The sequence below is a fragment of the Pan paniscus genome, chromosome 14 (genome assembly GCF_029289425.2).
Source record: "Pan paniscus chromosome 14, NHGRI_mPanPan1-v2.0_pri, whole genome shotgun sequence".
Lineage (NCBI taxonomy): Eukaryota > Metazoa > Chordata > Mammalia > Primates > Hominidae > Pan > Pan paniscus.
The window spans coordinates 53,487,747-53,512,131 of record NC_073263.2 but is presented as its reverse complement, the minus strand read 5'-3'; the positions used below and the strand labels follow the sequence as shown (position 1 = coordinate 53,512,131).

Sequence of the window (24,385 nt, the reverse complement as noted above, 5' to 3'; positions counted from 1 at the left end):
CAGATTAGGACTTGAGTCCGCCATCTCTTTAAAAAAAAAAAACAGTTTTATTGAGATATAATTGATCATAATAAACCACACATATTTAATGTATATACTTTATAAAATTTGGCATGCACACCCATGAAACCCATCACCACAATCAATATAGTGAACATATCCATCACCTGCAAAAGTTTGTTGCGCCCTTTTGTAAACTCCTCTCTCTTATTCTCCCTACCTCTCCTCCCATCTCATCCCCATGCAATCACGGATCTGCTTTCTGTTGCTGTAGGTTGGTTTGAATTTTCTAGATTTGTTTGGATTACATAAATGGAGTCGTGCTGTATGTGCTCTTTTTTCTGGCTACTTTCATTCACATAATAATGTTGAGATTTATCTATGTTGCACATATTAATAGTTCATTATTATTCTTTATTGCTGAGTATATTCTATTGTATGAATGTATCAAAATTTATTGATCCATTCACTGTAGATGGATATTTGGGTTGTCTCCAGCTTTTGGCTATTATAAATAAAGCTGCTAGGAACATTCATATACAAATCTTTTTTTTTTTTTTTGAGACAAGTTTCACCCTTGTTGCCCAGGCTGGAGTGCAATGGCACGATCTCAGTTCACTGCAACCTCTGCCTGCTGGATTCAAGTGATTCTTCTGCCTCAGCCTCCCAAGTAGCTGGGATTACAGGCATGTGCCACCACGCCCGACTAATTTTGTATTTTTAATAGAGACAGGGTTTCACCATGTTGGTCAGGCTGGTCTCGAACTCCCGACCTGAGGTGATCCACCCACCTCAGCCTCCCAAAGTGCTGGGATTACAGGTGTGAGCCACCGTGCCTGGCTATCATGTACAAATCTTTATGTGGTCATATGCTTCTTTTCTTTCTTTTGGGTAAATACATTGGACTGGGATGGATGGATCATATAGTAGGTGTATATTTAACTTTCAAAGAACTACCAAATGGTGTTCCAGAATGGTCGCACTGTGTTACACTCCCCTTGACATTGTATGAGTGTTTCAGTTCTCTCTGTGCAGCTCTCTCCTCTTTGGGTCTTTGTCTTTCAGACTCTAGCACCTTATACCCCCCAAGCCTTGTCTTATCAACTCAGGGAGTCGGCCACACTCATCTTCGGTTTCCATCCCTGCACCTCTTCAGTTCCCCATCCCCGCACCATGGCTTGCAAACTCTCTCAAGACAGGAGGCTGGGGCAGTTGCAGGGCTTGTCTCATTGGTTTTCTGTTTCTTAGGGATTACTGTCTTTCATTGCTGGATGTCTAATGTATTAAAAACCATTTATCTATTATATGTTTGATTTGGCTCTTTGGTTGTTTCAGGTGCGGAATTAAATCTGGTTTCTGATACTCTGTCTTGGCCGAAAGCATACGTTTTCAGTGCCCACTGCTGGAGAGGGGTGGAGGGCACTCAAGAGTTCCATTTGGACATTGAGTTAGAGAAGTTGTGAGAGTTTACATACCTGCTCTGGAACCTTTACCCCACTGTTCCCTCTGCATGGAAAATGCTCTCCCCAGACTGGCATATGCCAAGGTCCAATATCATTCCAGGGCTTAAATTGATTGCCAGATAAGCTTTGCCTGTATTACTCTCACTCCCTACTCATTTTCTGTCCTGTTATCCTATTTTGTTCCCTTGATAGCACTTAACACTTTCTGAAATTATGTCATTCGTTAACTCATTTATTACCTATCCTACTCCAGTAAAATGTAATTTTCGTGTCAGCAGGGACCTTTCTGGTCATGTCCACTGTGCTAACCCATTTTGAGGGTTTCTGGCCCCTGGGGAGTGCTCAGTGTGAATTTGTGGAGTGAATATTAAGATGAAGATAATGCTAAGTAGGCAGTTGGATATGTGAGTCTGGAGCTCAGAGGAGAGGAAAAGTGAAGCCTGAAGATACACATTTAAGAGTCTCTGCTTAACAGTGGCGTTTAAATCCATAGGAATGAATGAAACCCCTTGTATTAGGGAAGAGAAGAGCAGATGGCCCAAGATAGGATGCTAAGAAACCTCCGAATATGGAGTTCACATCTCAGTTGTGCCTTTGAAATTCTTGTCATCCACGTTTAGTTTTCTTCTCTTCCTACTTGAAATTGCCTGCCAATTTTCAGAGCCCTCTCCTTCCTTTATACCATCATGAGTTGCGCACTTTGCTTATTTTCCTGATTAAGATCATAAGCCTCTTAAGGGAAAGATCCTGTAGTCAAAATTACATTCTTGAATTGAATTGGCTTGGACTGGAGTGGACTGGAGTGATAAGTATTGTCACATTATAGAATTCCACCCACTGAAGTGCAAGTGTTAAATGTATTAATATTTCAAGTTAATGGATACTCTGCCCAAGTTTTTAGTTAATTATTATTAACTTTCCATTATAAAAGCTTGTTTTTGTTATTAAATCAATCATCAGATTTAACACAGAAATCAACTCATGTAAACATACAGTGAGAGAATTGTATTTTTCTCTAAATTTTCAGGACATTGAAAAAGACTTGAAACAAATGAGGCTTCAGAACACAAAGGAAAGTAAAAATCCAGAACAGAAATATAAAGCTAAGGTAAGAAATACTTTTGTCTTTGGGTTCCATATTAAATAGCTGGCTGGGGAGCCACCTTGTGATCTCGGTTGCCTGCATGATTTTAACCCTAGTATTTTATAGAATTGCTCTATTTTGTGTTATGAGACCAATGGTTTTAAGAATCTATAATGTCAAACAAAATTGACCTAGGGAGTTGTAATTTTAAGGCTTTTACTGAATTGCTAAACTTTTTTTTTTTTGCTTTCTCCTAGAAGGGGGTAAAATTTGAAATTAATTTAGACAAATGTATTTCTGATGAAAACATCCTCCAAGAGGAAGAGGTATGCCATTAAGTCTAAATTTCCATTAGTAGGTATCAGAAAATGCATATATCTTAATAGCATGTTTCATGAAATTATTTCACAGGCTGTAGGGATAATTTTTTTCAACTTTTATTTTAGATTCAGGTGGTACATGTGCAGGTTTGTTACCTGGATATGTTGTGTGATGTTGAGGTTTGGGATATGAATGATCCCTTCACCCAGGTATTGAGCATAATACCCAGTAGTTAGTTTTTCAAGCCTTGCTTCCCTCCTTTCTTACCCCCACTGTAGTAGCTCCCAGTATCTATTGTTGCTATCTTTATGTCCATGAGTACCCAATGTTTAGCTCCCACTTATAAGTGAGAACATGCAGAATTTGGTTTTCTATCCCTATGTAATTGGTTTTCTATCCCTATGTAATTTGCTTAGGATAGTAGCCTCCAGCTGCATCCATGTTGCATGGACATGATTTCATTCTTTTTTATGGCTGCATAGTATCCCATGGTGTATATGTACCACATTTTCTTTATCCAGACCACCACTGATGGGCACCTAGGTTGATTCCATGACTTTGCTATTGTGAATAGTGCTGGGATGAACATGTGAGTGTATGTGTCTTTTTGGTAGAATGGTTTGTTTTCTTTTGGATATATACCCAGTAATGGGATTGCTGGGTTGAACAGTAGTTCTAAGTTCTTTGAGAAATATCCAAACTGCTTTCTACAGTGGTTGAACTAATTTACATTACATTTCCGCCAACACTACATAAGCATTCCCTTTTCTCTGCAGCCTCGCCAATATTTGTTTTTTGACTTTTTAGTAATAGCCATTCTGACTCGTGTGAGATGGTGTCTCATTTTGGTTTTGATTTGTATTTCTCTGATAATTAGTGATGATGAGTATTCTTTTATATATTTGTTGGCTGCTTGTATGTCTTCTTTTGAGAAGTGTCTCTTTCTATCTTTTGTCCACTTTAAAATTTGGGTTGTTTTTTCTTGTTCAGTTAAGTTCCTTATAGAGTCTGGATATTAGACCTTTGTTGGATGCATAGTTTGCGAATATTTTCTTCTATTCTGTAGGTTGTCTGTTTACTCTGTTGATAGTTTCTTTTGCTGTGCAGAAGCTCCTTAGTTTAATTAGGTTCCACTTGTCAATTTTGTTTTTGTTGCAATTGCTTTTGAGGACTTAATCACAAATTCTTTCCCAAGGCCCATGTTCAGAATGGTGTTTCCTAGGTTTTCTTTTAGGATTCTTATAGTTTAAGGTCTTACTTTTAAATTGTTAAGTCATCTTTAGCTGATTTTTGTATACAGTGAAAGGTAGGGGTCCAGTTTCATTCTTCTGCATGTAGCTAACCAGCCATCCCAGCACCACTTATTGGATAGGAAGTCCTTTCCCCATTGCTTATTTTTGTCGATTTTGTCAAAGATTATATGGCTGTAGATGAGTGGCTTTATTTCTGGGTTCTCTATTCTGTTCCTTGGTTTATGTGTTTGTTTTTGAACCAGTACCATACAGTTTTGATTACTGTAGTCTTATGGTATAGTTTGAAGTTGGGTAATGTGACGACTCTGGCGTTGTTCTTTTTGCTTAGAATTACTTTGGCTATTTGGGCTCTTTTTTGTTTACATATGAATTTTAGAATAGTTTTTTTTTTCTCCAATCCTGTGAAAAGTGACATTGGTAGTTTGACAGGAATAGTGTTGAATCTATAGATTACTTTGGGCAGTATGGCCATTTTAATGATATTGATTATTCCAATCCATGCGTGTGGCATGTTTTTCCATTTGTTTATGTCATCTATGATTTCTTTCTGTGTTGTGTAGTTCTTCTTGTAGAGATCTTTCACCTCCTTGGTTAGATGTACTCCTAGGTATTTTATTTTATTTTTTGGTGGCTATTGTAAATGGGATTACATTCTTGATTTGGCTCTCTGCTTGAATGTTATTGGTGTATAGGAATGCTATTGATTATTGTACTTCGATATTGTATCCTGAAACTTTGCTGAAGTTGTTCATCAGTTCCAGGAACCTTTGGGTCGAGTCTTTGGGTTTTCAACCTATAGTATCATAAGCGTGAAGAGATGGTTTGACTTCTTCTTTTCTTATTTGGATGCCTAGAATTTTAGAAAATATTTCTAGAAAAATGTTTGGTGCTCAAGGCCAGGGAACGGTGGCTCACAGCTGTAATCCCAGCACTTTGGGAGGCTGAGACGGGCAGATCATGAGATCAGGAGATTGAGACCATCCTGGCTAACATGGTGAAACCCCATCTCTACTAAAAATACAAAAAATTAGCTGGGTGTGGTGTCACCCACCTGTAGTCTCAGCTACTTAGGAGGCTGAGGCAGGAGAATCACTTGAACCCAGGAGGCAGAGGTTGCAGTGGGCTGAGATCACTGTACTGCACTCGAGCCTGGGCAACAGAGTGAGACACTGTCTCAAAAAAAAAAAAAGGGAAAGAAAAATGTTTGGTGTTCAAATGAGTCCTCCAAATACTTTTTATTCTCCCATTTTATTTTATTGGTGTTATTTCTTTAGATAAATTATTACATTTTAATTTACTTTTCTTTAAATAAAAGAGCTATTTTACTCATAATATTAATTTTTATCATAGCCAAATTAAAATAGAAGACCTGATACATTGTCAACAACTAATATACTGACCTAAAAAATTGAACAGGTACCCTGAAACCAGGCACATTTATTTTAGGTCTTAATTAGTTATTGATAACTTTAAGTAAATCTCATTTATGCATTTGGGCTCTCCTTGCCACAGCAAGGAGTAAATACAGTAAATCCAATACAGCAAATCCAAATTTCATTTTATTAGTTGATTTTAAAATCTTTTTTTATCCTGGTTTTATCAGACCTATAACAAATGTTAAAATTAATTGGTTTATTTTTCCATTTTACCTTTTCTGAATTCACCTTTTAAGTCAATATAAGTATGAATAATTATACCTGATGCTCAGTTTTTATTTAATGTTCTTTATTAGCTTAAAACATTTTCATGTTAGCATTTCTTATTTTTATGAGCATTTGCTACATAAAGACTTCATTAGAGTGGTGATAGTTAGCATTCACCTCTGTTCAACCATAAATTCCTAAATGCCCCAGAGGTGAGACATCAGAGTGGAGCAGATCTGGGGACCTGCTTCTGAGTGGGAACTTGAGAAGTGGTACTCTCACAGAGCTTCTGTGAAGTGAGGTGCTGACGTTGCCCTGCTGAAATGAAAGAATGGAGTCCAAAAAGCTTTAACTGCCACTCTTTCTTATTCTTTGCTTTGATCTGCGTGAAACAGAAGTGGTCATTTTGGTATTGACTACAAAATACTAGGAGCAGATTTAGGGAGCTGGTTAAGAATGTTGTACACTTAAAACAGGGCATGAATGAGAAAAGCTTGAGAGCACTGTAGAATGGAGCTGAAGTGGAATAATACTGAAGTCAGAAAGTCTAGATAAAATTAAGTTGCCTTATGACCAGTGCTTGACACTGTTAACATGGAGAAGAAATGAAAACATTTCTGTTTTTATCTAACATAGCTCTAGTTTTAAAACTCTATGGATTTATTTGTTTAGTAAACATTTGTTGAATATTTACTATATACCTTGCTAATTAATTTTACTAGGAACACGAAAATATGGTTTTTCTTTCTTTCAAAATATGGCTAATTTATCATGAAACACTGTGGAATTGATTTAGGCAATGGATATACTAAATGAAACTTTGACCTTTGAGGATGGCATGAAGTTTAAGGAATATGAATGTGTAAAGGAGCATGGAGATTATACAGACAAAGCATTTGAAAAACTTCACTGCCCAGAAGCAGGTATGTGTTTCTTGAAAGTTGTAAATGAGAAGGAACTGTTTTATTAGCAACCCATTTTGAACTCTGTCCCCATGCATCTGCCTTGGCTCCACTGTTACTTGACCCCTTTCTGCCCTCTCTAAGCAAGGCAGAAACACACTTATTATTCTCCTGCCACCCATGCAGTGGCCACACTCCCTGAGATCCAGCCCTCCTCTCCTGCTCCATACCCACTCCCTCTTGCAGCTTTGGCTTCTCCCAGGAGCTCCAGACTTACCAGTCTTTCTCATTGTCTTCTGGGAAGCTCCATGGACAAGTGTTGCCAGTATCTGAAACTCAGCTGTGTAAAGTCAAGCTCTTCTGTGCTCTTCCCAGTGACCCTTTATTTTGGTTAGTGTCACAGATGCAACTGGCTGGGGCCAGTGTTGTGGGCAGTAAAAGAATTTATCAACACAATTGTAAGTAAAGAAAGGCAGATTTATTAAAGTACAGAGATACGTTGCAAGAGTGCAATGGGCAGCACAGCAGAGAAGAGGCTGTCTGCTAAGAGGCAGGGGCTAGAGGGAAGTTTTATAGGGTCATATTGGAGGAGCTACATGCTGATAAGGTGTGCAGATAAGATTTTGCTGCTTGGGCTACATGTGGAAGGAATGAGGTATTTGGGAACAGGATGTGCCAGCAGCTTGTCTGTGATGAGTCATCTCTCAGAACAGTTGTTCCCCCATCCCCACCCCCAACCTGGGACCCCTTCCTTTTTGTTGTTTACTTATCTTATGAGAACTTCACAGTCAGTGCTGTCACCAGGGTGCACCCTTAGCATAGTGTCTATTCTGAGATGTCTGTGGAGTCTTCCTCTTCCTTCATTCTCTCTGTTACTAGTTTAGGGCTCTGTCATCTCTCAGTAGTGTGGTGTAGGCTTCAGAGACAGATGGGAATTGAATCTCAGCTGTTGCTGCCACCTTCTGGTTATGTGACCTTTCTTTCACAAGTTATTCCAACACTGAATCTCAGTTTCACCTTAGGAACAGGGGATAATAGTAGTAGGAATAACCACACAGGGTAATTGTGAGGACCAAAGTGAGTTTTGATGTATAAACGACCTGGCACATACTAGGTGCCTAAATTAAGTGCTGTCTTTTCATTTTCCCTTTTCCTTCCCCTCGCTGTATTGCCTTATTTGCTTATGTGACCTCCTTTCTCTAGTATTTCCCCTTCATTCTCTAAATGGTTACTGTATTAGTCCATTTTCTTGCTGCTGATAAAGACATACCTGAGACTGAGCAATTTACAAAAGAAAGAGGTTTAATTTGACTTACAGTTCCACATGGCTGGGGAAGCCTCACAATCATGGTGGAAGGCAAGGAAAAGCAAGTCACATTTTACATGGATGGCAGCAGGCAAAGAGAAAGAACTTGTGCAGAGGAACTCCTCTTTTTAAAACCATCTTATCTCGTGAGACTCATTCACCATCACGAGAACAGCATGGGAAAGACCCGCCCCCATGATTCAACCACCTCCCTCTGGGTCACCCCACAACACACAGGAATTCAAGATGAGATTCGGGTGGGGACACAGCCAAATGATATCAGTTACTAAAGTTATCTTGGCATATTATTACTCTGCTCAGATTTTTTTTTGGATAATACCTGCAGAATAAGGTCCATTCCACATATTATCACATTTAACACTACATGGCCTAATTCTGCTGTGACCCACTTTTCTCATCCCAGCATGGCCTCTTTCCTTCCATGGAAAATGGGATCCATACAGCCTGCTGCAATGCCCATTTTCTCCTACAGCTGGAATGCCCATTTTCTCCTACAGCATTTACAGAACTGACTTGGCTCAGTTTCCTCTTCCTGGAATACTCTCTGCCTCATTTCCTTCTGGAAAAATCTCCATTCAGCAGGCATCTTATTGAGGATCTCCTTTGTGCCAAAGACTGCTCACTGGTAGGGAGCTCAAAGATGAATGAAATCTGGGCCCTGTTCTCAATATCACAGAAGTGTTATGAGCAAAAGAGTCACAAAACATGTTTTCTGAGCCTGAAATGTTAATCACTGTTTGAAGTGCAAGCTGGGTGGAGAGTCAGGGAGGTCCGCACTTCTCCAGGGCTTTGCATGCCATCATTTTTGTGATTGAGAAGGATCATGCTGGCTGCAGAGCAAAGGATGGCATGGAGGGCAAGACTGAAGGCAGGAGAAGAGTCCAAGTGCATGAGCCAGAGTGGTGCAGGGAGAATAGATACTGAGTGTGGGAACTGAGGAAGAGAAGGGGCTCAAGGATATTCCCAGTTTTCTAATTCAAATGCATGAAGCTTTCGTCAACCAAAAATACATCACATGGAGGGTAATGGGGTCAGGAGAGACAAGGTAGTGATCTAACTTTGGAACATGTTGAGATTTAGGTCTATAGAGCATCAGTTGCAGATTCTATATAAGACTGAAGGCCTGGGGCATATCAGGGATAAAGATATAGCTTGGTGGCCCTTAGCATATCTGTGGTTTTTAACTTTGGTGATGGTCAAAATACCTATGCAGAAGGACTGGAGTGAGAAGGAAATGGAGCTTAGGACATAACCCTACCACTATATAAACAAACTTTGGAGAATCAGGAGAGAGTAAAGCCAAAGGAGGAGAGACAGGTCATGGAGGAGGCACAGGAATTGGCAGCATCAACTGGAAGAGAAAGGCCAGATGAGGTGAGTGGGATTTGGCCCTTCAGGAGCCGTTAATGGCCTCAGGGAAAGCAGTCAACTGTGTAAGGGGTAAATTCAATGGTTATCTTTGCATCAGTTTGCTGGGAAAAGCAGAGGGGGTTGGCTGTTTTTTAGATGAAAGAAAAAAAAACCTTCATCAGTAGTATACTGAAAATTGTCTCTCATTTTAATCTGTATTCCTGTAATTATTATTTAGGCTGAAGAATTTTTCCATATGTTTGTTGACCATTCATATTTCTCCTTTTTTTTTCTTTTTTCTTTTTTTGTTTTTTTTTGAGAGGGAGTCTCCCTCTGTCGCCCAGGCTGGAGTGCAGTGACACAATCTTGGCTCACTGTAACCTCCGCCTCCTGGGTTCAAGCGATTCTCCTGCCTCAGCCTCCCTGAGTAGCTGGGATAGGTGCGCGCCACCACGCCTAGCTGATTTTTAAAATATTTTTAGTAGAGATGAGGTTTCACCATGTTTGCCAGGCTGGTATTTGAACTCTTGATCTCAGGTGATCTGCCCACCTCGGCCTCCCAAAGTGCTGGGATTACAGGCGTGAGCCACCACGCCCGGCCAACCCTTCATATTTCTGTTATGAATTATGTACTCATGCCCTTCATCCTTTTTTCTACTGAAAATGGCATGTTTTTTTTTTCTTTATAAGACTGATTTAAATCAAACCTTTGCCTGTAATATGTATTGCAAATGTTTTCCTCAGTTGGTTGTCAGATCTCATTTGTAGTAATAACAGCAAATATATATGAGTGTGTGTGTGTGTGTGTGTGTGTGTGTGTGTGTATTTGTGTATTCATCCACTTAGGAATAAATTTTATGAGAATTGTGCGGCATATTGAAAGAAAACTGTAAAACCTTACTGAGGTATTTACAGACCACTTGAATAAATGGAGAGAAATAACGGTGCTATATATTGGAAATATTTTTTCCAAATAAATATTGCAGTATCGTAGTCTGAGGTATTACCCAGAACTCTTTGTCTCACGACCAAAAGAATAAGGAGGGTGGACACTAAGGGTGAGTTTGGACCTAAAATTTAATAAACAAAAGAGGAAAACTCTTCACTGTGGAGAGGGGACCCAAGAGGGTTGCCATTTCACAGCTGAGTACAAAGGCTTTTATGAGGAACCTGATAGGGCTGGGTGTTTCACTTGCATAAGGCATGAATTTGTGGCAGCTCCACCCTGTTCTCCTAGTATGCTGACTGGGTAGGGGTTGTTTTTGGAAAAGGCATCACTCAGAAAATGACATGATGGTTGACCAGGCATGGTAGTTCATGCCTGTAATCCCAGCACTTTGAGAGGCTGAGGTGGGCAGATCTCTCGAGGCCAGGAGTTCGAGACTAGCCTGGCCAATATGGCTAAAGCCCATCTCTACTAAAAATACAAAAATTAGCCAGGTGTGGTGGTGCACACCTGTAATCTCAGCTACTTGGGAGGCTGAGCCACAAGAATCACTTGGACCTGGGAGGTGAAGGTTGCAGTGAGCTGAGATTGTGCCACCACACTCCAGTCACACTCCAGCTGGGTGACAGAGCAAGCAAGACTCCATCTCAAAAAAAAAAAAAAAAAGACGTGGTGTAAAGACCAGTTGGAGCCTTGGCCCACAACCAGCAGAGTGTTGGAGTGATGGTTCACAGAGGCTTGGCTCACAGTCCAAAGTATGCCCCAAAAAGGAAAGGAATGTGCTCACTGGGGCCCACCATGTACATGCCCACAAAAGGAGAAGGAACTATTTGCTAGAGGCCCACTGATTGCACAAAGGACAAAGGCATTTCTGTGTTGGGCTTTGCTCCCTTATCTGTGCAGCTGTGGGCATGTTTTAGGTAAGCTTCCTGTGCTAGTTCCCTTATCTGTGTCTGCAGCTTGATTTTTCAGACTGGTCTTTTGTTTGAAAGAATTCTGAGGACCTGCCCTAACTGCCTGCCTAACTGATTCTTTCTTTCTCCTCCCTCAATATGTGGATTTATGGCTATTTCAATCAAAACCACAGTAGGATTTTTTTTTTTTAATGGTATAGGGAGATCTTGGCAGGTTGGAGAATCCTGGAGCTTCTTAAGTGGCCAAACATTTTGAAAAAGAAGAACAGTGAAGTGGTACTTACATTTCCAAATGTCAAAATATATTACAGAAATTATAGTCATTCACACAATATGATAGTAGCACCCAAATAGTTAAAACAGTGAGAAGAGAAAGTTAGAAACAGATCCTAGTATGTATCATAATTCAGCACAAATGAAAAGTAACATCACAAGTCAGTGTGAAAAGAAAGGATTATTCAAATAAATGCTGCTGGGCCAATTGGTTAACAGTTTGGGGAAGATTGTGAAATCAGACCCTATATAATATGATACAACAAAATAAATTGTTTAAAAAAGAGTTATATGTAAAAAGTTATGCATTAGAAAATGAAATAAAAGAACATAGGTCATTTTTTTTTTTTTTTTTTTGAGACAGCGTCTCACTCTGTCACCAAGGCTGGAGTGCAAAGGCGTGATCTCGGCTCACTGCAAACTCCGCCTTCTGAGTTCAAGCGATTCTCCTGCCTCAGCCTCCCGAGTAGCTGGGACTACAGGCACCCGCTACCACGCCCAGCTAATTTTTATATTTTTGATAGAGACGGGGTTTCACCATGTTGGCCAGGATGGTTTCGATCTCTTGACCTTGTGATCCGCCCGCCTCGGCCTCCCAAAGTGCTGAGATTACAGGCGTGAGCCACTGCACCCGGCCGAGGTAATTTTTTTTGAACAGGGAAGAGCTATCTGTTCAAAATACATAGAAAAAAAAACACAGAATAAATTAGTAATAATTCAACTTTAACAACAAAAAGCTGTAATAAAGCAAATCATACTAACCCCTAGAATTGTCATTTTCAATAATGTATCTAGTTTAAATAATCATAAATGTCCACAAAAATTTAGCTACAAATGAGGTCATTATATAATGGTATTATTTTTAATAGTGAAAAATCACTAGCAACCTAAAAATCTGGCAGGAAATGATTAGTTATATTACATTCATAAAGCAGAATATTATATTTGCTTTAAAACAGCTGTATAGAAGAATACTTAATAACCTGGATATGATCTGTAGCTGATTGAAAAAAGCAAGCTCTGAGAGGACATGTAGTATGTGGTCCAATTTTCTGTTTCAAAATAAAGCAAAAACCATATGCAGAAGGGAAAAATTGAAATTATTATAGTCTCTGGACAGTGAGATTATGGGTGATTTTTTTTTCTTCTACCTACCTGATTTTCAGATTTTCTATAGTGAAAACAGTAATAAGGAAAAAGACAGAACAAGTTATTTTTTAAATTAAGAAAATGGAACAGATTTTGTTTCTGTGGAAAAAGACTAGATTGAAAGTTCTCATAGATGCCTCAAGGAAGTCCATTTGTGTCACTGATATTTCCTTAGCATTTAGCAATATTGGCTAGTCAGTCAAACACTAAGAGTAAAAGTAAAACAGTGTTAACACCTTTTTGTCATTTCAGTCTTATATCTGTTAGAACAAGGGTGATCATTTTTCTGGTTTTGAACATACCTGCTGATAAACTGCCTCTGAGTTCCTAAGAAGTGTTTGGGACAATTAGTCACACTTTGACTGCTTTCGAATTAATGAGTTGTTTTCTTACACCCAGGGTTTTCCACGCAGACTGTAGCTGCTGTGGGAAACAGGAGGCAGTGGGATGGAGGAGCGCCTCAGACTCTGCTGCAGATGATGGCAGTGGCCGACATCACCTCCACCTGCCCCACGGGGCCTGACAGTGAGTCTGTGCTTAGCGTCAGTCGTCAGGAAGGGAAGACCAAGGACCCGTACAGCCCAGTGCTCATCCTGATGTGATAGTCTACTTCTCACTATACACCCTATAGATCTTGTATCAGACACTTTCAAATATGTTGTTTTGATATCTCCCTACGCCTAAAGAGACTTGCCTGCTAATTATCCTGGACAAATGACCACTCTAGACATGCACATATAAAGGAGGAAAAATCCAGGATGCCACCTTCCTCAGAGTGAGGGAAAATGCGTGAGGAAGGACAGCTGACTTGATTTACCTTCCAAGGCCAGCTCAACAATTTTTTTTGCGATTTCATAGGGTCATTTTTTTTTTCCACCAGTAAAATAAGAATTAAAAGAGTAGCTATCTCTACAAGATTTCGAGAGTTAATAGTTCAAAGATACATATAAATTGCTTTGAAGCCAATGTGCTATTTAAATGTTAGGAGTGTTTAGGATATGATTATGTTTTCCACCTAAATTCTGTTGTTTACATTTGAACCTCTCACATAGCCTTTCCTTAGAAGAGGATCATAGCAGGCTGGGTGCAGTGGCTTACGCCTGTAATCCCAGCACTTTGGGAGGCTGAGGTGGGCAGATCATGAGGTCAGGAGTTCAAGATCAGCCTGGCCAACATGGTGAAACCCTGTCTCTACTAAAAATAGAAAAAATAGCCGGGTGCGATGGCACACACCTGTAATCCCAGCTACTCGGGAGGCTGAGGCAGGAGAATTGCTTGAACCCGGGCGGCGGAGGTTGCAGTGAGCCAAGATCGTGACACTACACTCCTGGCTGACAGAGTGAGACTCTGTCTCAAAAAAAAAAAAAAAAAAAAGGAAAAAAAGAAGAGGGCCATAGCAGCCTCCAACCTCTGGATGTTATCTTCACAGGTGGTAAAGATTTTTATTACTTATTTCCTATGTTCTTGATAACATGGGCTGAGAGGGAGCTAAAATTTGTACATGTGCTGTAAGTTGAAATATGTAAGTATATCACTGAAATGAGCAATTATGTGTATAAATTGAGTTTCCCCTCAATTGTCTTATTAAGTTATAAATCAATTTAAAATAGGCAAATAGAATAAAAATTGTTATCACACCAAAAAGGCCAGTTTACAAAGCAATGAATGACTCTTCCCCTCATCAGCTATGTGACAAGAAGTCACTAAACTTTTCTATATCTCGGCTTCTTTATTAATAAAATGAGAGGTGGGATTAGGTTACCTCCAAGGTTTTAACATTCTTTGATCTTATACAAATGCCAGTGAAGAAGCATTTTTATTTTTAATAACACTTTCCTCTTCAGATGGCCAAGTTATTGTGATTGAAGGCATTCCAGGAAACAGGAAACAGTGGCGGCATGAAGCTCCAGGAACTTTAATGAGTGTTTTGGCAGCAGCACATCTAACGAGTAGCTCATTTTCTGCCGATGAAGAATTTGGTATGTAGTTTATTTTTAAGAACATAACCAGTCCTCAGAGGAATTTTGTCAAGACTTGCAAATGCTGAAAGGGGATAAAAATACCTTCAGCTGGGAGAGAGAATTGGGAGGGTGTCTAGCCTTTTCAGAAGCTGATTTGCTTTGTCCAATCCTATTCCAAATGCTACTAACAAAAGACATGAGCTTTCCAGGAAAGTGGTGTAATTTTCTTTAATGCAATCAGCTGACAACTGGTGAAAAGTTTAAGTAGGGCTAGTGGCTTTGTAGCTGATGATCCAGTATTGTTTTGCTCTACCTGAGTCAGTTTATTTCTGACAGCTATTCAGTGGACTCAAATTACTATCCCATGGACAATAAAAATACAACATAATATCATTTGTTTTTTTCCTCCAATTTTTAGCAAGATTCTGCTTTTGTTTACTTTAAGGCAGGAGCCCCCAACCCTCGGGCCGCAGACCAGTACCAGTCTGTGGCCTGTTAGGAACCAGGCCACACAGCAGGAGGTGAGTGGCAGGCGGGTGAGCATTACTGCCTGAGCTCTGCCTCCAGTCAGATCAGCAGCTGCATTCAGTTCTCATGGGAGCATGAACCCTATTGTGAACTGTACATGTGAGAGATCTACGCTGTGTGCTCCTTATGAGAATCTAATGCCTGATGATCTGAGGTCCCCAAAACCACTCCCCTTCCCTGCCCCCATGGAAAAATTGTCTTCCATGAAACTGGTCCCTGGTGCCAGAAAGGTTGGGGACCACTGCTTTAAGGGAAGCCAACCATCATTTTCTAAAATTTGAGGGGCCTGGGTGTAATGGCTCACACCTATAATTCCAGGACTTTGGGAGGCTGAGGCAGGAGGATCTCTTGAGGCTAGGAGTTAGAGGATGCTGTGAACTATGATCACTGCTCTCCAGCCTGGCTGACAGAGCAAGAACTTGTCTCTAAAAATAAAAAGTAAAGTTTGAGGGAAATCACATCATAATGAGGGTTTGGTCTTATATCAGATATTCAAGTGTGAAGTGCTACAAGAAAAGCTACTGCAGGCAAGCAGGGATCCCAGGAGCATCTGCATGAGTGTGAGGTCTGGGACCTGGTTTTGTGGTGAAGTGAGGTTGAAAAACAAGTAGAAAAACTAAGGTACTAGATATTCTTGGAGGCAAAGTTAGGCTGGGCGCGGTGGCTTATGCCTGTAATCCTGGCACTTTGGGAGGCCGAGGCAGGTGGATCACCTGAGGTCAGGAGTTCGAGACCAGCCTGGCCAAACCTCGTCTCTACTAAAAATACAAAAATTAGGTGGGCATGGTGGCAGGCGCCTGTAATCCCAGCTACTTGGGAGGTTGAGGCAGGAGAAACTCTTGAACCCGGGTGGTGGAGGTTGCAGTGAGCCGAGATGGCGCCATTGCACTCCAGCCTGGGGGACAAGAGTGGGACTTTGTCTAAAAAAAAACAAAAAAAAGTTTACAAAGTTAATTACCACTACAAAAACATAGTAATTTTAACTGTCAGTTGAGTCCCAACAGTTAATGAATACACATTTTATAATATTTTGAAAGAGGCTTTCTAATGGAATTTTTTTATGTGAAACAGGACATTTTATTAACACATCTAAGTATCTTTGTTTCTCTGAAGTATGAAGCCAAAAGTTTAAGATTATAAACTCATAATTAGTCATTAATATCTTAGCATTATATGTTATTTGGAGATGATCTAGATAATGAATACCTATCATTTAATTTAGCTTAGCAAAACTTGAGGAGAAAAAGTTACCAAAAGGATTTGAAAAACCTTTTTTAAGTAAACACATTAGAAAACCTAATTATTATTATGATTATTATTATTATTATTTTTTATTATTATGCTTTAAGTTTTAGGGTACATGTGCACAATGTGCAGGTTAGTTACATATGTATACATGTGCCATGCTGGTGTGCTGCACCCACTAACTCATCATCAAGCATTAGGTATATCTCCTAATGCTATCCCTCCCCCCTCCCCCCACCCCACAACAGGCCCCAGAGTGTGATGTTCCCCTTCCTGTGTCCATGTGTTCTCATTGTTCAATTCCCACCTATGAGTGAGAATATGCGGTGTTTGGTTTTTTGTTCTTGCGATAGTTTACTGAGAATGATGATTTCCAATTTCATCCATGTCCCTACAAAGGACGTGAACTCATCATTTTTTATGGGTGCATAGTATTCCATGGTGTATATGTGCCACATTTTCTTAATCCAGTCTATCATTGTTGGACATTTGGGTTGGTTCCAAGTCTTTGCTATTGTGAATAATGCCGCAATAAACATACGTGTGCATGTGTCTTTATAACAGCATGATTTATAGTCCTTTGGGTATATACCCAGTAATGGGATGGCTGGGTCAAATGGTATTTCCAGTTCTAGATCCCTGAGGAATCGCCACACTGACTTCCACAATGGTTGAACTAGTTTACAGTCCCACCAACAGTGTAAAAGTGTTCCTATTTCTTCACATCCTCTCCAGCACCTGTTGTTTCCTGACTTTTTAATGATCGCCATTCTAACTGGTGTGAGATGGTATCTCATTGTGGTTTTGATTTGCATTTCTCTGATCACTGGATGATGAGCATTTTTTCATGTGTTTTTTTGCTGCATAAATGTCTTCTTTTGAGAAGTGTCTGTTCATGTCCTTTGCCCACTTTTTGATGGGGTTGTTTGTTTTTTTCTTGTAAATTTGTTTGAGTTCATTGTAGATTCTGGATATTAGCCCTTTGTCAGATGAGTAGGTTGCAAAAAGTTTCTCCCATTTTGTAGGTTGCCTGTTCACTCTGATGGTAGTTTCTTTTGCTGTGCAGAAGCTCTTTAGTTTAATTAGATCCCATTTGTCAATTTTGGCTTTCGTTGCCATTGCTTTTGGTGTTTTAGACATGAAGTCCTTGCCCATGCCTATGTCCTGAATGGTAAAGCCTAGGTTTTCTTCTAGGGTTTTTATGGTTTTAGGTCTAACGTTTAAGTCTTTAATCCATCTTGAATTGATTTTTGTATAAGGTGTAAGGAAGGGATCCAGTTTCAGCTTTCTACATGTGGCTAGCCAGTTTTCCCAGCACCATTTATTAAATAGGGAATCCTTTCCCCATTGCTTGTTTTTCTCAGGTTTGTGAAAGATCAGATAGTTGTAGATATGTGGCGTTATTTCTGAGGGCTCTGTTCCGTTCCATTGATCTATATCTCTGTTTTGGTACCAGTACCATGCTGTTTTGGTTACTGTAGCCTTGTAGTATAGTTTGAAGTCAGGTAGTGTGATGCCTCCAGCTTTGTTCTTTTGGCTCAGGATTGACTTGGCGATGCAGGCTCTTTTTTGGTTCCATATGAACTTTAAAGTAGTTTTTTCCAATTCTGTGAAGAAAGTCATTGGTAGCTTGATGGGGATGGCATTGAATCTGTAAATTACCTTGGGCAGTGTGGCCATTTTCATGATATTGATTCTTCCTACCCATGAGCATAGAATGTTCTTCCATTTGTTTGTATCCTCTTTTATTTCCTTGAGCAGTGGTTTGTAGTTCTCCTTGAAGAGGTCCTTCACATCCCTTGTAAGTTGGATTCCTAGGTATTTTATTCTCTTTGAAGCAATTGTGAATGGGAGTTCACTCATGATTTGGCTCTCTGTTTGTCTGTTGTTGGTGTATAAGAATGCTTGTGATTTTTGTACATTGATTTTGTATCCTGAGACTTTGCTGAAGTTGCTTATCAGCTTAAGGAGATTTTGGGCTGAGACAATGGGGTTTTCTAGATACACAATCATGTCGTCCGCAAACACAGACAATTTGACTTCCTCTTTTCCTAATTGAATACCCTTTATTTCCTTCTCCTGCCTCATTGCCCTGGCCAGAACTTCCAACACTATGTTGAATAGGAGTGGTGAGAGAGGGCATCCCTGTCTTGTGCCAGTTTTCAAAGGGAATGCTTCCAGTTTTTGCCCATTCAGTATGATATTGGCTGTGGGTTTGTCATAGATAGCTCTTATTGTTTTGAGATACGTCCCATCAATACCTAATTTATTGAGAGTTTTTAGCATGAAGGGTTGTTGAATTTTGTCAAAGGCCTTTTCTGCATCTATTGAGATAATCATGTGGTTTTTGTCTTTGGTTCTGTTTATATGCTGGATTACATTTATTGATTTGCATATATTATTGAACCAGCCTTGCATCCCAGGGATGAAACCCACTTGATCATGGTGGATAAGCTTTTTGATGTGCTGCTGGATTCGGTTTGCCAGTATTTTATTGAGGATTTTTGCATCAATGTTCATCAAGGATATTGGTCTAAAATTCTCTTTTGTGGTTGTGTCTCTGCCAGGCTTTGGTATCAGGATGATGCTGGCCTCATAAAATGAGTTAGGGAGGATTCCCCCTTTTTCTATTGATTGGAATAGTTTCAGAAGGAATGGTACCAGTTCCTCCTTGTACCTCTGGTAGAATTCGGCTGTGAATCCATCTGGTCCTGGACTCTTTTTGGTTGGTAAGCTATTGATTATTGCCACAATTTCAGATCCTGTTATTGGTCTATTCAGAGATTCAACTTCTTCCTGGTTTAGTCTTGGGAGAGTGTATGTGTCGAGGAATTTATCCATGTCTTCTAGATTTTCTAGTTTATTTGCGTAGAGATGTTTGTAGTATTCTCTGATGGTAGTTTGTATTTCTGTGGGATCGGTGGTGATATCCCCTTTATCATTTTTTATTGCATCTATTTGATTCTTCTCTCTTTTTTTCTTTATTAGTCTTGCTAGCGGTTTATCAATTTTGTTGATCCTTTCAAAAAACCAGCTCCTGGATTCATTAATTTTTTGAAGGGTTTTTTGTGTCTCTATTTCCTTCAGTTCTGCTCTGATTTTAGTTATTTCTTGCCTTCTGCTAGCTTTTGAAGGTGTTTGCTCTTGCTTTTCTAGTTCTTTTAATTATGATGTTAGGGTGTCAATTTTGGATCTTTCCTGCTTTCTCTTGTGGGCATTTAGTGCTATAAATTTCCCTCTACACACTGCTTTGAATGCGTCCCAGAGATTCTGGTATGTTGTATCTTTGTTCTCGTTGGTTTCAAAGAACATCTTTATTTCTGCCTTCATATCGTTATGTACCCAGTAGTCATTCAGGAGCAGGTTGTTCAGTTTCCATGTAGTTGAGCGGTTTTGAGTGAGATTCTTAATCCTGAGTTCTAGTTTGATTGCGCAGTGGTCTGAGAGATAGTTTGTTATAATTTGTGTTCTTTTACATTTGCTGAGGAGAGCTTTACTTCCAAGTATGTGGTCAATTTTGGAATAGGTGTGGTGTGGTGCTGAAAAAAATGTATATTCTGTTGATTTGGGGTGGAGAGTTCTGTAGATGTCTATTAGGTCTGCTTGGTGCAGAGCTGAGTTCAATTCCTGGGTATCCTTGTTGATTTTCTGTCTTGTTGATCTGTCTAATGTTGACAGTGGGGTGTTAAAGTCTCCCATTATTAATGTGTGAGAGTCTAAGTCTCTTTGTAGGTCGCTCAGGACTTGCTTTATGAATCTGGGTGCTCCTGTATTGGGTGCATATATATTTAGGATAGTTAGCTCTTCTTGTTGAATTGATCCCTTTACCATTATGTAATGGCCTTCTTTGTCTCTTTTGATCTTTGTTGGTTTAAAGTCTGTTTTATCAGAGACTAGGATTGCAACCCCTGCCTTTTTTTGTTTTCCATTTGCTTGGTAGATCTTCCTCCATCCTTTTATTTTGAGCCTATGTGTGTCTCTGCATGTGAGATGGGTTTCCTGAATACAGCACACTGATGGGTCTTGACTCTTTATCCAATTTGCCAGTCTGTGTCTTTTAATTGGAGCATTTAGTCCATTTACATTTAAAGTTAATATTGTTATGTGTGAATTTGATCCTGTCATTATGATGTTAGCTGGTTATTTCGCTCGTTAGTTGATGCAGTTTCTTCCTAGTCTCGATGGTCTTTACATTTTGGCATGATTTTGCAGTGGCTGCTACCGGTTGTTCCTTTCCATGTTTAGCGCTTCCTTCAGGAGCTCTTGTAGGGCAGGCCGGTGGTGACAAAATCTCTCAGCATTTGCTTGTCTGTAAAGTATTTTATTTCTCCTTCACTTATGAAGCTTAGTTTGGCTGGATATGAAATTCTGGGTTGAAAATTCTTTTCTTTAAGAATGTTGAATATTGGCCCCCACTCTGTTCTGGCTTGTAGAGTTTCTGCCAAGAGATCCGCTGTTAGTCTGATGGGCTTCCCTTTGAGGATAACCTGACATTTCTCTCTGGCTGCCCTTAACATTTTTTCCTTCTTTTCAACTTTGGTGAATCTGACAATTATGTGTCTTGGAGTTGCTCTTCTCGAGGAGTATCTTTGTGGTGTTCTCTGTATTTCCTGAATCTGAATGTTGGCCTGCCTTGCTAGATTGGGGAAGTTCTCCTGGATAATATCCTGCAGAGTGTTTTCCAACTTGGTTCCATTCTCCCCGTCACTTTCAGGTACACCAATCAGATGTAGATTTGGTCTTTTCACATAGTCCCATATTTCTTGGAGGCTTTGCTCGTTTCTTTTTATTCTTTTTTCTCTAAACTTCCCTTCTCGCTTCATTTCATTCATTTCATCTTCCATCACTGATACCCTTTCTTCCAGTTGATCGCATCGGCTCTTGAGGCTTCTGCATTCTTCACGTGGTTCTGGAGCCTTGGTTTTCAGCTCCATCAGCTCCTTTAGGCACTTCTCTGTATTGGTTATTCTAGTCATATATTCTTCTAAATTTTTTTCAAAGTTTTCAACTTCTTTGCCTTTGGTTTGAATGTCCTCCCATAGCTCAGAGTAATTTGATCGTCTGAAGCCTTCTTCTCTCAGCTTGTCAAAGTCATTCTCCGTCCAGCTTTGTTCTGTTGCTGGTGAGGAACTGCGTTCCTTTGGAGGAGGAGAGGTGCTCTGCTTTTTAGAGTTTCCAGTTTTTCTGCTCTGTTTTTTCCCCATCTTTGTGGTTTTATCTACTTTTGGTCTTTGATGATGGTGATGTACAGATGGGTTTTTGGTGTGGATGTCCTTTCTGTTTGTTAGTTTTCCTTCTAACAGACAGGACCCTCAGCTGCAGGTCTGTTGGAGTACCCGGCCGTGTGAGGTGTCAGTCTGCTCCTTCTGGGGGGTGCCTCCCAGTTAGGCTGCTCGGGGGTCAGGGGTCAGGGACCCACTTGAGGAGGCAGTCTGCCTGTTCTCAGATCTCCAGCTGCGTGCTGGGAGAACCACTGCTCTCTTCAAAGCTGTCAGACAGGAACTTTTAAGTCTGCAGAGGTTACTGCTGTCTTTTTGGAAAACCTAATTATTATTAAAACTTCTACCTGGCCAGGCTCATGCCTGTAATCCCAGCCCTTTGGGAGGCTGAGGCAGGAGGATCAGTTGAGCCCTGGAGTTCGAGGCTGCCATGAGCCATGATTGTGCTGCTGCACTCCAGTTAGTGTGACAGAGTGAGACTCCAACTGTAAACAAACAAACAAAAACCTCTTATTTCATTACATTTATTTATTCCTTCATAACAACTATGTTTGGAAATTTTCAGGAAATGTTGGACAAATCTAGCCATCATCTTATTTCTTTATTAATCATTTCTACAGTTTGTGAATGTTAGGCAGTCACCACCAAAGCAAAAGCCCTAAGGTTAATACATGGACGTTTTGCTGATCAAATGACACTGCTGCTTTCATTAAACCAAAAAACTAGTCTTATTTACCAAAAATTTACCCAAGTTACAAGAATTAAAAGGCATTTTAGTGCATTTCTACTTTTCTGATAAAATATTTCATTTAAGCACTTACTTTTTCTTTAAGCCAATTAACTATTGCTCTTTCATATATTTTGGTAGTGAAATATCAACAAAACACAGGTTCAGCTGCCCTCCGCTTGCAAAATTGAATAACAAGGACAAGGTGCAGTAGAAGGAAAGTGCCTTTATTTTTCAGCGCTAGCAGTGGGGAGATGGTTCAGGCTCCTGCCTTAATAAAACCACTTCGGAATTCTCAGGCAAAATGCTAGGGCTTAAGAAGAGGAAGTTTGGTATGGAGGGTATGTGGGGCGAGATGGTGCAAGTCTACGTGACTTGTTCCAATGACTTTTCTTGAGTTATTGCCCCATCTGGTGAATTGGGCTGGTACCATCTCGGGCTTGTCTGGGTTGTAAATTAGCTGCAGCCTTGAAGTTCCTCATGGGGGAGAATTTCATAGGCATCTGGATTGTCTCAAGATTCAATCTCTGGAACTTCTAAGCAAACATAATTAGATAAGCCAGCAATGCAAGGGAGTGCTTGGTGGAAAGAAAGTCAAGATTTTTATTTCATTACTAAAAAGTTAATACAGAGGGCTGCAGGAGGAAAAAAAAATTAAAAATAGGGCACTCAGTTACAAAATCACATACACATGATACATATAAACATACACACAGAAGCAGGTTTTGTAGCTTCATAAGGCTTTCATTTGCCAGTTTTCAAATAATTTTTCCTCCAACTTTATTTTTTATTTTATTTATTTATTTATTTTTGAGACGGAGTCTCACTTTGTTACGCAGATTGGAGTTTCGGCTCACTGCACCCTCTACCTCCCAGGTTCAAGTGATTCTCCTGCCTCAGCCTCTGGAGCAGCTGGGATTACAGGCGCATGCCACTATGCCCAGCTAATTTTTGTATTTTTAGTACAGACTGGGTTTCACCATGTTGGCCAGGCTGGTTTCGAACTCCTGACCTCAAGTGATCCACCTGCCTCAGCCTCCCAAAGTACTGGGATTACAGGCGTGAGCCACCGCACCCGGCCTGAGCCACCATGTCCTCCAACTTTAGACTATCAGTCTCTTGATTACCTGTTCCATTGCCCTAAACAATTGTTAGCAAGCCAACCCTAAATTTGTACTTCTGAAAGGATGATTCTTAAGGGCACAGAACTTAGATCTAAACACTATTGTTTGCTGGAAAAAAAAGGGCACAGTCAAGGTTTAGTCAAGACAAGATTGCCAGGAAAGGTGTCTGGAACAAAGGTAAGGTTTGTTATGTGAACTTTAAACCAATGCCTTTCCCATCTTAAAAATTTCTGGTGGCTTGGGTGTAGAGGGAGGCCTTACAAATGAAGATTTCCTTTATAGATATAAATCTTTTTTTTTTACAAAGAGTTTTAAAACAGGGCCTAATATTTAATATGTGAAAAGCAGGCAAAACTCGAAGGCAGTGCATCTAAATCTTTCAAAATCAAGGATCTCACTTCTATATTGAATCCTGGGTCCCCCACAAAGAGGGAAACACCATGAGACTGTGCTCCTTGCTGCAAATACATTCCCCTGAGGCTGGTGGGTAACCTAATGCCAGTCAAGCTACTCTGTGAGCAGCCCATCCCCAATAGGAGTCTTATACCTTGGTGGTGTTCCCATAACCTCCAAGTGTTCAAACCTGTCTTTTAATCTAAATGCACAAAGAAGTAAGTAGCCCCATCCAGTAACAACCATTCACTGTGTGTACCCAAAATATCTGAGATAGGTCTCAATTTAGAAAGTTTATTTTGCCAAGGTTACAGATGCGTCTGTGACAAGCCTCAGGAGGTCCTGATGACATGTGTCCAAGGTGGTCAGGGTACAGTTTGCTTTTATACATTTTAGGGAGACATGAGACATCAATTGCTATGTGTAAATTGTACCTTGGTTTGGTCCAGAAAAGAGGGGCGACTTGAAGCAGGGCGGGGGCGGGGTCGGGTGGAGGGCTTCCAGGTCATAGGTAGATAAGAGACAAAAGTTTGCATTCTTTTGAGTCCTTGATCAGCCTTTCA

At 40.1% G+C, this 24,385-nt stretch overlaps 2 protein-coding genes across 5 annotated transcripts in view; one reads left to right on the top strand and one right to left on the bottom strand.

Annotated features, from left to right (window-relative positions):
* NEK5 (NIMA related kinase 5) overlaps positions 1-24,385 on the top strand; it is a 93,753-nt gene that overhangs the window by 52,184 nt on the left and 17,184 nt on the right. For all 4 annotated transcript variants that reach the window (XM_055096810.2, XM_034936747.3, XM_034936746.3 and 1 more), the window contains 5 exons: positions 2,491-2,571; positions 2,805-2,873; positions 6,561-6,687; positions 13,025-13,150; positions 14,470-14,604. In XM_055096810.2, the coding sequence (XP_054952785.2) occupies positions 2,491-2,571; positions 2,805-2,873; positions 6,561-6,687; positions 13,025-13,150; positions 14,470-14,604 (538 nt within the window). The remainder of the gene's footprint in view (positions 1-2,490; positions 2,572-2,804; positions 2,874-6,560; positions 6,688-13,024; positions 13,151-14,469; positions 14,605-24,385) is intronic.
* ALG11 (ALG11 alpha-1,2-mannosyltransferase) overlaps positions 14,637-24,385 on the bottom strand; it is a 49,506-nt gene continuing 39,757 nt past the window's right edge. The window contains exon 2 of the mRNA XM_055096812.2: positions 14,637-22,063. Coding sequence (XP_054952787.2) covers positions 17,131-19,200 — 2,070 coding nt within the window. The 5' untranslated portion in view covers positions 19,201-22,063 and the 3' untranslated portion in view covers positions 14,637-17,130. The remainder of the gene's footprint in view (positions 22,064-24,385) is intronic.